Genomic DNA, 17,377 nt, shown 5'->3' with positions numbered 1-17,377 from the left:
TGGCACTGTCAGTATCACTGTAGCTTCTCTTCCTTCTCAGCAGCGATTCCTCCCCTCAGCCCTCCTCGGACTGAATAAGTGCGAGGAGCTGGGAGGAAGTGGGTAAAGGTGTGGCAGTCTGTACATTCATTGGCACTGTATCACTGCATGCAGAATATGGTGATGTCAACAAAACATGCACAGATGAATATTGAACTGTGTGGTGGCCAACTGTTGTTCCTGGCTCTATCTGCTCATACGTTACCAGCTATTTGGTGTTTGGAGTATTAGTTTTATAAATGATAATTTTCTACTTAATTATTTGCTGCACCTGTGTAATAACCTTTTTAATTAATCCACTGAGACACTCAAATTTCTCTGTTTCTCAGAGCTTTTTTACATTTTTACATTTAGATAACATGCTTCATTTTTATTCTTCCTGTCAAAATGGACAGTTTGACATTTTCCCACATTATACTCCATTGAGCCAACTCACTTAAACAATCCAAATCTTTTTGTAGAATTTAACAAAATTCAGAGATAACAAAGTTTGGACCTGGATGAACACAGCAGGCCAAGCAGCATTTTAGGAATATAAAAGCTGACGTTTCGGGTCTAGACCCTTCATCAGAAAAGGGAGATGGGAACAGGTTTCTGAAATAAATAGGGAGAGAGGGGGAAGCAGATCAAAGATGGATAGAGGAGAAGATGGGTGGAGAGGAGAGTATAGGTGGGGAGGAAGGGAGGGGATAGGCTAGTCCGGGGAGGACGGACAGGTCAAAGGGGCGGGATGAGGTTAGTAGGGAGGAAATGGAGGTGCGGCTTGAGGTAGGAGGAGGGGATAGATGAGACGAAGAACAGGTTAGGGAGGTGGGGATGAGCTGGACTGGTTTTGGGATGCAGTGGTGGGAAGGGGAGATTTTGAAGCTTGTGAAATCTACATTGATATCACAGGGCTGCAGGGTTCCCAGGCGGAACATGAGTTGCTGTTCCTGCAACCTTCGGGTGGCATCATTGTGGCACTGCAGTAGGCCCAGGATGGACATGTCATCTAAGGAATGGGAGGGGGAGTTGAAATGGTTCGCGACTGGGAGGTGCAGTTGTTTATTGTGAACTGAGCGGAGGTGTTCTGCAAAGCGGTCCCCAAGCCTCTGCTTGGTTTCCCCAATGTAGAGGAGCCACACCGTGTACAGCGGATGCGGTATACCACATTAGCAGATGTGAACATGAACATCTGTTTGATGTGGAAAGTCATCTTGGGGCCTGGGATGGGGATGAAGCAGAAGGTGTGGGGGCAAGTGTAGAACTTCCTGCGGTTGCAGGGGAAGGTGCCGGGTGTAGTGAGGTTGGACAGGAGTATGGAGCGGACAAGGGAGTCACGGAGAGAGTGGTCTCTCCGGAAGGCAGACAAGGGTGGGGATGGAAAAATGTCTTGGGTGGTGGGGTCGGAGTGTAGATGGCGGAAGTGTCGGAAGATGATGCATTTTATCTGGAGGTTGGTGGGGTGGTATGTGAGGACGAGGGGGTTTCTCTTTTGGCGGTTATTGCTGGGACGGGGTGTGAGGGATGAGTTGCGGGAGACACGGTCAAAGGTGTACTCAACCACTGTGGGGGGGGGGGGGGGGGGGGGATGCTGTGGGCCTTGAAGAACGAGGATATCTGGGATGTATGGGAGTGGAATGCCTCATCCTGGGAGCAGATGCGGTGGAGGCGAAGGAATTGGGAATAGGGGATGGAATTTTTGCAGGAAGGTGGGTGGAAGGAGGTGTATTCTAGGTCACTGGGAGTTGGTGGGCTTGAAATAGACTTTGGTTTCTAGGTGGATGCCTGAGATGGAGACAGAGAGGTCCAGGAAGGTGAAGGATGTATAGGAGATGGTCCAGGTGAACTTGAGGTTGGGGTGGAAGGCATTGGTGAAGTGGATGAACTGTTCGAGCACCTCTTAGGAGCACAAGGCGGAGTTGACAACACTCATCAATGTAACAGAGGAAGAGGTGGGGTTTAGGGCCAGTGTAGGTATGGAAGAGGGACTGTTCCAAGTAACCTCGAAAGAGGCAGGCATAGCTTGGGCCCATGTGGGTGAATTTAAGGAGAAATAGAGGTAACAAAGTGTGGAGCTGGATGAACACAGCAGGCCAAGCAGCATCTCAGGAGCACAAAAGCTGATGTTTCGGGCCTAGGCCCTTTATCAGAAAAGGGAGATGAGGAGAGGGTTCTGAAATAAATAGGGAGAGGGAGGGAGGCGGATTGAAGATGGAGAGAAAAGAAGATAGGTGGAGAGAGTATAGGTGGGGAGGTAGGGAGGGGATAGGTCAGTCCAGGGAAGAAGGACAGGTCAAGGAGGCGGGATGAGGTGGTAGGTAGGAAATGGAGGTGCGGCTTGAGGTGGGAGGAAGGGATGGGTGAGAGGAAGAACAGGTTAGGGAAGCAGAGACAGGCTGGGCTGGTTTTGTGATGCAGTGGGGGGAGGTGAAGAACTGGGCTGGTTTTGGGATGCAGTGGGGGAAGGGGAGATTTTGAAGCTTGTGAAGTCCACGTTGATACCATTGGGCTGCAGGGTTCCCAAGCGGAATATGAGTTGCTGTTCCTGCAACCTTCGGGTGGCATCATTGTGGCACTGCAGGAGGCCCATGATGGACATGTCATCTAAAGAATGGGAGGGGGAGTTGAAATGGTTTGCGACTGGGAGGTGCAGTTGTTTGTTGCGAACCGAGCAGAGATGTTCTGCAAAGCGGTCCCCAAGCCTCCGCTTGGTTTCCCCAATGTAGAGGAAGCCACACCGGGTGCAATGGATACAATATACCACCTTGGCAGATGTGCAGGTGAACATCTGTTTGATATGGAAGGTCATCCTGGGGCCTGGGATGGGGGTAAGGGAGGAGGTGTGGGGGCAAGTGTAGCACTTCCTGCGGTTGCAGGGGAAGGTGCCGCGTGTGGTGGGGCTGGAGGGGAGTATGGAGCGGACAAGGGAGTCGCGGAGAGAGTGGTCTCTCCAGAAGGCAGACAAGGGTGGGGATGGAAACGTTTTGGGTGGTGGGGTCGGATTGTAGATGGCGGAAGTGTCGGAGGATGATACGTTGTATCTGGCGGGTGGTGTGGTGGTATGTGAGGACGAGGGGGATCCTCTGGGGGCAGTTGTGGCGGTTGTGGGGTGTGAGGGATGTGTTGCAGGAAATGCGGGAGACGCGGTCAAAGGCGTTCTCGACCACTGCCGGGGAAAGTTGCAGTCCTGGAAGAACGTGGACATCTGGGATGTGCGGGAGTGGAATGCCTCATCCTGGGAGCAGATGCAGCGGAGGCGGAGGAATTGGGAATAGGGGATGGAATTTTTGCAGGAGGGTGGGTGGGAGAAGGTGTATTCTAAGTAGCTGTGGGAGTCAGTGGGCTTGAAATGGACATCAATTTCTAGCTGGTTACCTGAGATGGAGACTGAGAGGTCCAGGAAGGTGAGGGATGTGTTGGAGATGGCCCAGGTGAACTTGAGGTTGGGGTGTAAGGTGTTGGTAAAGTGGATGAACTTTTCAACCCCTTTGGGGAGCAAGAGGCGGCGCCGATACAGTCATCAATGTAACAGAGGAAGAGGCGGGGCTTGGGGCCTGTGTAGGTGCGGAAGAGGGACTGTTCCACGTAACCTACAAAGTGGCAGGCATAGCTTGGGCCCATGCGGGTGCCCATGGCCACCCCCTTTGTCTGTGGGAAGTGGGAGGAATCGAAAGAGAAGTTGTTGAGGGTGAGGACGAGTTCGGCCAGGCGGATGAGGGTAATTAAGGAGAAACAGCTTCCTTTGGCAGTAGTGTCAAGAACCAAAGGGCACAGATTTAAACTGATTAGTGAAAGACCAAAGACCATATGAGAAAATGAGAATTTATACAATGAATGATTAGGTTCTGGATTGGATTGGCAAAGAGTGTGGAAGCAGATTCAACAATGGCTTTCAATAATGAATTGGATGAGCACTTAACAAGCTGCAAGACAAAGGAGTGAGTGGAACCAGCTGAATTGTTCTTGCAGAAAACATGCTTGAATGTCCCAGGCTGAATGGTCTACTGTACTTTGATTATCTGCTGCTATTCACTGCCATAGCCATTAGGTTGGATTCAGACTGAATACCAGGCTGAGAATGCAGTTAGTATGTTTTTTCTAAGTAGTAGTTAAAATAAGCACAGCTGTCAAAAAGCTAGAAGGTTTTGCCATTGCTTGATTTGAACAGGATCCTCTTCTACATGCAGGGACGAGGGGGTACTTGTGAATGAAACACAGAAAGCTAGCATACAGATGTAGCAGGTAATCAGAAAGACTCATGGAATATTGGCCTTTATTTCAAGCGGGTTGGAGTATGAGACTTGGGAAGTTTTACTGCAATTCTACAAGATATTGGCAAGGCCACATTTGGACTACTATGAGTTGTTTTGGACCCTTATTCAAGGAAAGATGTCATTTCATTTGAGGCAGTTCACTGGAATGATACCTATTGTGGAGGGATTGTCTTATGAGTAAAGATTAGACAGATTGGGACTGTACTTTTTGGGGTTTAGAAGAATGAGCTCATCTCTTGAGGGATATAGTACTCTAAACGGGCTTGACAGAGTAAATGTTGAGGGGATGTTTCCCCTTATGGGAGACCCCAACAGACGAGGCCATAGTGTTAGAATTAAGGAATGCCAATTTAAGACTGTGATGAGGACGAATTTCTTCTCTCAGAGAGTTGTGAATCCTTGGAACTGCTTGCCACAGAGAGCTGTAGGGTGGAGATCTTATATATATTAAAGGCTGAGATAGATGGATTCAGTAAAGAAATCAAGGGGTTTGGAGAAATGGCAAGAAAGTGGAAGCGAGGAATGCCAGATCAGCTATGAACGTAATGAATCACAGAACTGAATTGAAAGGCTGATCGGCCTACTGTTGTTCCTATTTCTTATGGTCCTAAATGACTATAAACTGGTCCTGACACAACACTACATAATGTGTTATGGAACACTTTGAATGCGCAAAATGTATTGACAAAACTTTTAAAAATCTTAAGAAGAAATTTCACTTTGTTCATTTTAAATGGATACAATGAGAGCAAAAGTACTTCGGTTTGTTAAGGAAAGTTCTGAAATTCCAAAATAGTTCCTGCTTTTATGATAGTCAACTCCTGTGTCTGCTGCTCATACATAACTGTTGCTACAGTTCTTTATTCTCCAAGCCAGCTGCAAGCTGCCCTGGAATAAACTGGTGTCTGCTGAAAATACAATGGCTCTCTGTAAAATCCAAATGTCTTGTGTATTGCCAACATAATAAACAACTGCCGCATGTGACAGTGCCCTACACTAATGTCCTTCACTGGGAGAGAGAGGATTGAAGACTTTAAATAACTTTATTAACTTTTGTTTCCTGTGTGGTGATGGAATGTCTATGATCTAAATATTAACATGCAGTACTACATTATATAATGAGACACTATCTGCCCTTTTAGAGTCAACTGTTGTTTAGAGTATAATGACGTGCACGGTTTTTTTCATCTTTAATGTTCTCTTCTCTTTAAGACATGAAATCATTCTGAGGTGTTTATGATGCTTTTGGTATTGACTGTTTACCTCACCCAAATGAAATTGCAGACCACATTTTGTAACTGGACCGGATACCACAGTTGAGCCCAAACCTATATAGAACTCTGAGAATTCTGCAGCAAATTAAGCTAAATTCAGCACTTGGAGACACCTCAACCTCAAAATAATACATTTTAAAAATTCTTTATAAAACAGTTTTTAAATGGATCGTTACAATTTAGAACACATATCATTTAAATGAGGTTAAAGCAGTTTCTTGTAAAGAACCTGTGTTTATTCAGTTGCTTAGTTGTTAACATTAATGGTGGGTCATTAATACCTAGCTTTTTTAGCTGATTCACTTGTGACATCTAGGTCCTAAACTGCAGCTAATCATAAATTGCAAGAAACCAATATTTTGTATTCTGGTGCAAGAACAAATACTGTGGGTGCTGGAGAACAGGTAATGCTGGAAATATTGAACCAGTCTAGTAGCAGCTATGAAGAGAAAAACAGCATTAGCGTTTCAGGTCGATGGTCCTTCTTTAGTACACTGTGCATCAACTTAAATACTGTTTCTTTCTCTACAAATGCTACCTGACTAACTGAGAGTTTTCAACATTTTCTGTTTTCATTTCTTGCAGCCAGAACCTGGTATATGGAATTGCAATGATATTATGAGGCACTAATTTTAATAATCTCAATTACTTGTGGTTTGGTAAAACCCTGTCAATTTCATGCCTTGAACATTTATTGGGTGAGGTGTACAATTTCCTGCAAAACCAATTGATCAAGTTGTGTGGTGGCTATTCCTATGCAGTTCATATTGTGCAAGTTTCAACTGCAGCCAAAGTGTTCTCAAAGTAAAATACCATGGAATGAAGTAACCCTGCAGATCCTTTAGACTACCTGGCATCATTGGGGCTCAGAAGTGAGTACTGATTCTGATAGTGCCCCATCAGGCATTTTGTTTTATTTTTCCCCTAGATCAGAACAATGAGGTCTATTGCAGTAGCCATGCCACTTATCCAGCTCACATTAGCTAATCTAGCAAGAGGTAATGTTTGAAACCTGTAGACAGCCACACTTCTACAGTTCCATACAGTTTTCACTCACTAAACTATTCCTTCAGCTTTTTGAAACAGAATTCAGATGTATGTTTGGCAACGTTTTGTGCAGGATAATTATAATTTACATAAAACATACAAGGCAAAAGCAGGTCAGTGAGCCCAACTAGTCTGCATCAATAATTTTAATACTAGTTACCAAAAATATTTGATTGAAGTTACATCCGTGTCTATGTGTGCAACGTTTGAGATGTTTTTTCCAACATGTTTATTCACCTCATGATTTAATGACTTTTATAGCATAAAGTGTAATGGTACAATTGCTGGATTCCAATCCTTCTAATAGATAACTCAGTAATAGCTGCTGTTCAGTCTTCCTGTGGTTATAGTGGCATGTGTTGTCTAGCCCTGTCCATCAATTTGGCAAGCAAAGATTATCACAGGATATTTACCAGAATTTTTAAGAAGTCTGACATTTTGACTTATGAATATGAACAAATCAGAATGCTGCTTAGATTTATGGGAGAGACAGTAAACAGCTTTGTGGAAGGATTATTCAATATTTGGGGAGGGTGGAGGCTCTTGATTGACTCAGTTCCAGACTTCAGCTGAGGGAATTACAATTTATGATGGTATTTTGAATTAAGATGGGAGGAGGAATGAATGGAGAATTATCACTGACACAAAAACGTGTGGGCAGAGTGGCCCGTTTCTGTGCCATATGACCTGTGTAATCTACGAATTATTTTAGCATTTCACCATTAAAAACATCATGTTGCATTCTGAACTCTGGGGAATATAGCTAAATTTAATACAACCTGCCCTCAAAATTCAACCTTTTACATTTTGGCATCATTCTGGTGACTCTGTAGTGTACTCTTTATGATTACTATATTCTTTCATTAAGTTTGATACAAAAAACTGAATACTGAACTCCAGATAGAGTTGGATGAAAGTTCTATATGATTAAACCATAACTTCCTGCATGTTGTATTTCACCCTTCCTTCTTCCACTGAGACAAAGGCTAACATTTCATTCATTTTTCTGATTACTTTTTTGTATTCATGCACTAACTTTTTGTAATCTCTGTATTGGTACACAAAACTCTTGTTTCCTCCACAGCCTATAGTCTATCATCATTAGGAAAATATTCCAACTTGTCTTCAAGTCCAAAATGAATGACCTCACATTTCCTTCACATTGTGAATTCCTTCTACTACATTTCGCCCACTCACTTAGACATGGAAGTATCTTATTTCATTGGCAACATTATGATGTTTTGGAAGAAACTGATGACACTAGATTGTGAATTTCATAATGGACACCAATGGGAGATACAATACGGTGCAGGACTGGTGGCACAGTGATAACATTACTGGACTAGTAACCCTGAGCCACAGGCTATTGTTCTGGGGTCACAGGTTTGAACCTCACCACGGCAGATGGTGAAATTTTAAATCAATAAAGCTAGCTTAATAACACATTGTCAATTGTCATAAATGCCAACTATGTTGACTAATTTCCTTCAAGGAAATATGTTATCCCTACCTGGCATGGCCTCTATGTAATTCCAAAACTATAACAATGTTCTTGACTCTGTTGGCAATTAGATGTTGGTAATAATGCTGGACATAATTGACAGTCATACTCCATGAATGAATAAAATGAATACAGTAAGATAAACTGAGTATGCTATATGGAGAATAGTGACAGCATATCATGGGAGGTAACAGAATATGCAAAACTACTCACATGCTCCATAAAAGCAAAAAGAACTGTGGATGCTGTAAATCAAGAACAAAAACAAAATTGCTGGAAAAACTCAGCAGGTCTGGCAGTATCTGTGAAGGAGAAAACAGAGTTAACGTTTTGGTCCGAGGAAGGGTCACCAGACCTGAAACGTTAATCCTGTTTTCTCCTTCACTTTGTTTTTGTTACTCACATGCACTAACTGAAAGTTTTCAGTAAACAAGCATGGGCAATTTAGAGGATACTTGGCCAGAAACAATGGGCCTGTGTAAAAGTTGTCTATTGAGAGTGTACGGAACTCATTAACGATAACCAACTGAAAATAACCAGACTTATAGAAATCACCTGAAGTGAATATCAAGACCTACAAAATGGTACGGAGCAAATACAGAGGCTGTTCTAAGATCAGTGGAGGTTATTCAGTAGGATAAAGCACAGCATGGGAAGAATAACTATGATAAGGTACAATTTAATTAGTTTATTCTATAAATAAGGATTAACCAAGAACCATTGGAAAGGACCAGATTAATATTCTCATTTGATGGGTGACAATTAAAAATCTTGTTCATATTTGCAAACCATATTTAAGATATTATCACTGGCAATATATTGTCTGAAGGGATTTATGAATGCAGTGAGATCAGATGATATAGGCATTTGTAATGAAATTGCATCTCAAACCTTTCCTGGTGCCATATTATTGTACAATAAAGGTTGACATGTACCAACTGACTTTCAACTGCAAGTGTCTCAGGTGAAGATTTATTTAGTGCTAATATGTCAGGTAAATTCCAGTGTATCTCTACAAACTGATACAAGTTGAATCTTAGCAAATGAAATCCAAATGTCTAAACTTTATTTTGTCTGCAAAGGAAAATTATGACAACCAGACAGTTGTGGGAAATGAACTATGCGGACCTGAACAGGTGAATTTATTTATAAATTATCCACAGACCTGGGAGTATTTGGTGCTGACAGTGGGTGTCTGAAATAGGAAGGGTTCCGTTCCTTAGCACTAACATTCCGTGACTGGTTGTGCTTCTCTTCTCCTGAAGTTTGGTGGGCTATCATTCCACTGATTCTTGTATGGGTTTAAGCAATGGCCATATTTGACAGTAAGATTATCATTCACAAGCCCAATTCTAATCTCATTTAATATTCAGCATCCACATATAGCATCAAGAATCACTGTGGTTGATAGATAATAGTAAACATAACAAGCCTTCTCTTTCCTCACCCTAGCATACCAGGACCAGTTGCAATGGCCTTTTTGTCACCCGAGCTAAGATCAGTGAAATTAATGCAGACCTAGGGTACTTTAAAGGACTGTTTTGAACTTTCTCACATTGTATGGCTTAGTATGACACCTGGAAGTGTATCAACAATTATAATGTAATGGAAATTATATCTCAGCCAATACTTAAATTGTTTATTTTTCAAATAATTAATGCATAAAGCTGAGCCTTTTACATTAATAAACATTTTGTTCTTTTTAATATGGGTGATTATGATACAGAGAAATAAATAGTGCAAACTTGATAATGGCAAAACCAGCATGAACTTCCTGGAAATATCCACTTCTGATTCCAATTAGGAATACTTATGATGAGTTTGTATAATTTTAATAGATGATCTCCTCACCAGGTTATTCATACAATTTTCAGTGATGTTCAAATTGGCTGCATTGTTTTATGACCATTCTTCTGTTTCATTATCCCTTAACTGGTGGATTGCAGAAATTGACCTTTGTTAGTCCCTAGCTATTGTTTGTAGATTGGTTGTACATTCCGCAGGCTGTGAAAGGCACATCTGCCATGGTGTTCTGGAAAACCTTTACAGCAAAGGCTAAAGGGGAGGCTGATCTGGAGATAGAAACAGAATCTCTTTTGCTTTTCAAATATTTGCCCGGCCTTCACAAGCTATTTGCCTTTGACTGTTTACACTAGTTATTTAAGCATGCTTGAGCCAGATAGAGAGAGCAAGCGAGAAGCAGGGAGAGATGTGGGAATAATGCACTCTGCTGACACTATTCATATCACAGCTGATCACAGGTATTCAGGTTTAGAGGTTATGGATATGATGACAAAGTTTGTAATTAGTGAATCAAACTAGACCTGTTGAACTTCTACACTTCTCCAGTTTCAGTTGCTTAACGTAAATGGTCCAGTATTATCTTTCCAAACAATATGTTTTGGATAGTTATATTTTGAGATAATGTAATATGTTTAAATCATTTCGTAATGAATTCAACTTTGATAATGTTGTGAAAATGAGTATGGATCCTTGCGGGTATCATGATGAACGCTCTGATTTGATCCTATGGAGATTTTGTCTTGTAAATATCTAGTCCATCTAAGCAACAAAAAGGAAATTTTATTTTGGAGCATCAGTTATAGTTTTTCTTGATAAATAAGGGTAGTTAACCGTCATATGTCATTGTCAAAGGTTTGCTGTATGAAATAACTGCAACAGAGGAGGAGGTCTACACATTTTGAATTAAAAAGCTTAATATTTTTAATAGCTATTTACGAAATGTGGAAGGACGCTTTAAATTTGGGGTACAGCAAATATAGTGTCCCTGGATGGTTTTAGAAATAGCACTTTTTGTGTATCATTCAAACTGTGTTACGGAAAACTGTTCCACAGATTCTGGCAATCAATCTAGTTAACCTCAACGTGGTAGCACTTTTAATTGCAAGCCATTAGCATTGATTTCACTAGAAGCCTTTTGTGATAGATCTCAGTCTATTAGAGCTGGCAGAACATCAGTTTATTTTCCTATTTGATGGAGACAGCTTCTGTGAGCCTCTAAATTCTACAAGGACGGATAGCTGTACCTGCTTGTGTAACCGACACTCTTTTTCATCTCCATTGTCTTTATTAGAACGTGATAGCAAAAATATGGAGAAAGACAACACTTTTTGGTGTTACCTTCTTTGGATAGCTTTGTAGGTATTAATTGTTGATTCTGAGGATAAACATGACGGCCTTCTCCCAGTACACCAGTTCTTCCAACCCCATCATTACAGGGCTGGATACTCTATGCTTGTAGATTAAACCTCATCCATAACTTATATCCCAGATGTATGTTAAGAAGGAAGTAAAATGTTAAGTTCTTTACATTTTTTAGCTAATGAGAGAAATGAGTCACAAGTTCTATAATCAGTCAAATCTGCTGTATTGATTTTCCACTACTGTCTACTTCTATATAAGCGATTTGTAGGTTGTGCGCTAATTCATACTGTCTGATAGAGCACAGTTCTGCTATGAAAATATTCAGAGAATATGAGAAGACTTCTGTGAATTTAGTGAGTTAATTGTAATAATGTGGGTTTCTGTTTGGATCTTGGCAAAAAATACATTACCATCTATTGTCCATATGAAGTCATACTCCAGTTCTTACTGGGGAAAGACTAGACCATAAGACCATAAGACATAGGAGTGGAAGTAAGGCCATTCAGCCCATCGAGTCCCCTCCGCCATTTAAATCATGGCTGATGGGCATTTCAACTCCACTTCCCTGCACTCTCCCTGTAGCCCTTGATTCCTTGTGAGATCACGAATTTATCGATCTCTGCCTTGAAGGCATCTAGCGTCCCGGCCTCCACTGCACTCCGTGGCAATGCATTCCACAAGCCCACCACTCTCTGGCTGAAGAAATATCTCCTCATTTCCATTTTAGATTTACCCCCTCTAAATCTAAGGCTGTGCCCACGGGTCCTAATCTCCCCGCCTAGAGGAAACAACTTCCCAGCGTCCACCCTTTCTAAGCCATACATTATCTTGTAAGTTTCTATTAGATCTCCCCTCAACCTTCTAAACTCTAATGAATACAATTCCAGGATCCTCAGCCGTTCATCATACGTTGAACCCACCATTCCAGGGATCATCCGTTTGAATCTCTGGACATGTCCCAGGGCCAGTATGTCCTTCCTGAGGTGTGGGGCGCAAATTCGGACACAGTATTCTAAATGGGGCCTAACTAGAGCTTTATAAAGCCTCAGAAGCACATCACTCATTTACAGATATAGCTGCTGGCACTGATAGCAAGATAAACTATCTTAAACTGTAACTCTAACATTAGCTAGGTGATGTTGCAACTAAAGTAAAGGACAATTTACCTACAGTTTTCTAGTACGTCCATTCTCTTTAGTTCAAATAAATAAAAATTATTCTTCATAGTCAACCAATATAAATAGATGTTGCCATTACCTACACATGACTTCAAATGCCATACTAACACTTCCATTCTCCATTACCTGTTTTCTTGTGATCTATTCATATGCATCATATAGGCTTTTGATTACAACATTGCACGGAGAAGCATTTCTTAAATAAATATCTCCATGTAATGATTTCGATCAGCTCAAGCCAGTTTTAGGTATTAACTGTAGTTGCACTCATCACATCCATTGTTTTTGTATTGATTATGTTACAGTATTTAGCTGTAATTAAGAGCTTTCCAGCACTTCTGCATGTAGTTGACAATGGTTGGCATCTTATAAGCCCCAGTGTTAAACACTCATTAATGCATACTCCAACATGGTGGCTTCATAATTTCCTTAATAAGGCTTTTAAATTAAGTCTTTTACTAATTATCAGGAAGGAATTTGAAGAAATTGGAAATGTTTGCCATCATTTTTCTTTGCTTAATTTTACTTAAATGATTTTACTTGATATGTCATTCTCTGTAATTAATTGCTGCCTATATCCATTATTTTATTTCATATTGTTTCATTTGCACACTACAAGACTTCTGTCTATCATGAATAGAGGGTGTGGTCTGCAAGGCTTTTCATTTTGTTAATAGCTAATGCTGTCTTGGCCTGCTAGGGTAGAATAGTCAGTATTTGATTTTAACAAGTTATATGTTAGGGGAATATGGCAGTAAAATTCTCTCTCCTCTGGACTTTCTATGCTGCAAAGTGTTGACAGTTAATTCCAGCATCAACAACGGGAAGGCCACATATCCCACTCCTTGTTATTTTTAGTCAAATTAGATCAATTTTTTTCAGAACAATGTTAAAGTAGGGGAAGGCCTTGTTGTAACTAATGAACTATTGTCCAGTTTGTTGTGAGTACAGAGCAGTTTAATCGAAGCAGTGTTCAAGGTAATTTCCTCAATTTGCCTCAGCAGAAATCTAATTATGGTTTGTGCACGAAAAGGGCACAAAACCTCTTTTCTTTGTGTGACATGCTGAGAATCAGTGTGTGCGCCTGAACCCTGTTCAAACTCCACTTTTTTTCTGTTTTTAGAAAAGGATACAAGGTTTGTGGAGGAACATTGGCCCACTCTGTTGAAGCATCCCAGATGTTTGAAGGGCAGTGGTACCAATTGAAGTATCTGGCTTTCTGTTGCCAGCAATGACTTCATGGTTAATCGATGTGCTCAAGTCCACAAAATAAGGCACAGTGCTCCGAACAATGGTCACGATGCCTACTTCCTTTTCACATTTTTGCATGCAATGATGTTCTGCATCCATCTCCTTTCCTGTGAATAGCTAAATTCACTAAATTTAATTTGCAATTGTTAGCATTTTGATTTTGGCGTTTTGTGTGTGTTTGTTTTTCAGTTTCCCTTCTTACCCTATCTACTAATTGCTCCCCCAATCAGAGAAATTTGTGATTTTTTTTCCTCCCCCCTGCATTTGGCATCATCGCTCTCTCTCTCTTTGCTAGCCATTTTAATGTGGACTGTGGGAGATTTTACACTTGATTTGTTGAATTTGAGCTCTTTGCTGTAAACTCGCACCACACAGAAGAAACTATCTTTATAAATGACAAAATGGACCTGGCTTGAATGGCGCTTTGTTTACTGTTTTCCTAGAAGGGGCCCCTCTATATTTCATCTGTCAAAGTTGCTTTTCTTTCTTTCAACAATGCTTGATTGTTTTCACGAAAATTCAGGTTCCATAGACAGGAGAATTCAGTATTATATTTTCCTGCCAAATTCCGATCTCTGTTTTCCTTCCCCTGCGCTCACAAAGGGCTCATAACTTACTGTCAACTGTGAGGCAAACCACAAAGCTCCACTGTTGCTCAGCAAATAGGCACTATTGGATGATGGCTCGATTGGCTGTAAAGTTTGCTTAACTAAGGCAGCAGTGGCCGAAGCCACGTTAGGCACTGATTCTTCCGAAAGACTTGCCACTTATTCACCCTTGGATCAATTGTGTCTTTCTTTTTTTTGGTTAGTGAGGAGGAAAGGATACTTTTTATTGATCAAAGGAGCCCTGAATAAGTTTATCCACACCACCTCTCTCCCAAGCCACCAGAAACCACCCCCCCCCCCTCCTTCCTTCCTGTGGATGAGTACAAGAAAAGGTTTGGGGTGGTTTATTTCAATCAGCGATTCAAGCAGCGCTCGGCCGGAGTGACAATGGCTTGCAGTGATTCATAAGATAGGCGAGACGATCCTGAGGTGTTATGCCGTCAAGTTCTGAAGTTCTGGATGCTGCGATAGGCCAAAGCAGAAAAGGAAAGTGGAAGGACGACGACTCTATGTAAGTGAACCTTAGTTGCTCAGTAGGCAGTCTGTTAGCTGGTTGGTCAGCTTAATCAGTTAGATGTTTTAAAAATACATCCAAGTACATTTTTGCCTTATCAACAATAAATCTCAGAATCGTTTGCTGGGTTCACACAATGTGAATATTTCCAGAAAATGCTCTGTGGTTTTGTTTTAATCGTTTTGTGGGACGATCTGACTGGTTCGGAGATGAGTGACATTCATGAATGCAATCAAGTTCTGAGCTGAACGTACCCTGAGGTAATTTAATATGATGGTAACATGTACTGCTGCCTCTGTGATAGGCGTGTTGCTATGCTATGTTTAAAGCGATGGTATCCCTTTCTCAATTATCACCATGTCATTTTTTGATTTTTTTTAAAAAAGCAAAATGTTAATAAAAGTAACATAATAGTAAATTAGTCAACTCTTTTTAGTTGACGGCCTTCCAGAAGGGCGAATGGATTATTAGAGTACAGCATGGAGTTATTTAATAGTGACTAGTTACAGGGGAATAATCCATAAAATTCAAATACATTTAAAAAGCTCGTCGTCTTTTAAGTAATGACTAGCCTAATTAGGAATCATTACATAGTTATAACAGATAAAAAGAATCGGAATAGCGATTTTAAAAAATGTTTTGCTGTATTTGGACAATGAGATTTTATCTGAGATTTGAGATTTCAGTGTAAAAACAGACTGTGTTTGTTTCTTTTTCACGCCATTGTTGTTAGCCCGTAAGTAACCTTTTGTTTAGGAAATCTTGGTGTACTTTCACTGATAAAACAGGCTTCAATTTTCTTACGTTTTGATTTTGTGAGAGTACCTTAACTCTTTTACAGTTGTGCTAGGATTACCCATCCCTGCTGTCTTTCTTGATTTTTTAAAAAAAGTTTATCCACCGTTAATAAACCTCACCTTATCAGTGATAGGCCCCAGCACAGGGTTACGGCTCGAACTTATCTTTCGTCAGGCGAAAAAAAATCGAAGCAGGCTGTAAATCATGGAAAGTTAAACTATGGCAAATGACTGTTTTTACACATCGCCTGTAAAAAGACTGTGTCTCAACTGTATGCGAGCCACAGGTTTTCACTCTCAGGAAAATTTTGCTCTAAAGGGAACAACCTGTGCTTTCATACGCTGTGCTCAGCCCTCCAACCCCTCTCAATGTAAACATTGTTCCTCTGACAGCACACTATTGTACCCAACATTTTTCCACAGCATGAAAAGAAGTTCAAACCAAGATTATATTTTTAGATCCTACATTAACTTGGCCTTATGAATTCTCAGCTTGTCTCAGCTTGTTTGTATTTCTGTTTTTATAACGATAGTTTTAACGGTCCGATTTTATATTGCTTGGCAGTATACTAATATACAGTAACTCTTTCTCTCCTCTTGTTTTCAAAAAACAGTTCCAAACAGGTAGTTCGTAAAGCTTTCATTTTTTCCTGGTATATTTGGAAATATTCCTGATTTTAAAGTCTCAACACCATTGATATAGATCACCATAAACATTCATTTAAATGGCCATAGAATATAATCAGTACATTCCCCAAAGTGTGATGAGTTGTTGAATACAATGGTACATAGCATTGTCAGATTAATAAACAAGCACATTGGGTGATGTAGAAGAGAGATTTGGTGTAAATGATGTACCATAAATAGAGTGAAATACTATCCCACTGGATGTACAACATCATATCCTGGACAGATCAAAAGTTGGCAATAGAACTGTTTATTTGTGTGGCACATTCTCCATTAGTAGTACTCTTATTCCAAGAGAAAATAATAGTTATACAGAGACTCACTGTACCTAAAACTCAGTGGCAGTGCTGTATGCGTTTTACTTATTTGACATGAGCACAGAGGGTTGCACTTCATTTTCTTGGATGACAAACTTTAATTAGTGCTGATATCCTCCACCTCTCAGCCGTCTCTCAGTAGCTATTAACAGATCAAACATTGTAATCCAGTTTGACTAGGAAATGAACAGAAAGGTGTGCATCATTAGTGTGCAAGAACAATTTTTTTACTGTTTTGTTTACTTCAATTTCATTTTCAAAATTTCTGTTAACGTATTATTTTTGCTACCAGTGCTGTGTAATATGGTGAAGTAAGAATAATGGCCCAAATGACAACTTCAGTTTACCGTTTGTGGACAATTCTACACTGTACATAATGATTGTGAAAGACCATTTGCTAGATTATGGACGGAAAAATAAATTCCTTGGAAAATGGGATACAAATGAAATGCCAAGCTAAAGATGACAATAATAATTAAAAATAGACTGAAAAAAGATAGTTATGTCTCTTCAAGAGATCCGGCAATTCTAAACCTGGTGTTCATGCCTCTTCTTCAAGTTTCTTGCCATTAATCAAATAACTGTAATCATGAGATTCTCTGACCCTTGTTTGCTGGGTACTAATTAAATAACTGTAATTATGACTTTACTTTTGAGCATAAGCTTAGTTTGTCATTTTACTGATATTTTTGTACAGTTGAGCAAGGATTGCACTCTTGCACTGTAGTCAGTGACAATTTGAT

At 40.5% G+C, this 17,377-nt stretch overlaps 1 protein-coding gene across 12 annotated transcripts in view; it reads left to right on the top strand.

The window, feature by feature from the left end:
• The window catches only part of sox6 (SRY-box transcription factor 6), a 624,359-nt gene that overhangs the window by 201,028 nt on the left and 405,954 nt on the right, over positions 1-17,377 (top strand). Inside the window, exon 1 of one of the 12 annotated variants that reach the window (XM_048545908.2) lies at positions 14,395-14,830. The exons of the other annotated variants lie outside the window; for them this stretch is intronic. Coding sequence (XP_048401865.1) covers positions 14,754-14,830 — 77 coding nt within the window. The 5' untranslated portion in view covers positions 14,395-14,753. Of the gene's footprint in view, positions 1-14,394; positions 14,831-17,377 lie in introns of those variants that run through there. 12 annotated transcript variants of the gene reach the window in all.

Source organism: Stegostoma tigrinum, chromosome 17 (assembly GCF_030684315.1).
Source record: "Stegostoma tigrinum isolate sSteTig4 chromosome 17, sSteTig4.hap1, whole genome shotgun sequence".
NCBI classification, from domain to species: domain Eukaryota; kingdom Metazoa; phylum Chordata; class Chondrichthyes; order Orectolobiformes; family Stegostomatidae; genus Stegostoma; species Stegostoma tigrinum.
Note: the sequence above shows the minus strand (reverse complement) of the source record. Positions and strands in the feature narration are given on the sequence as shown.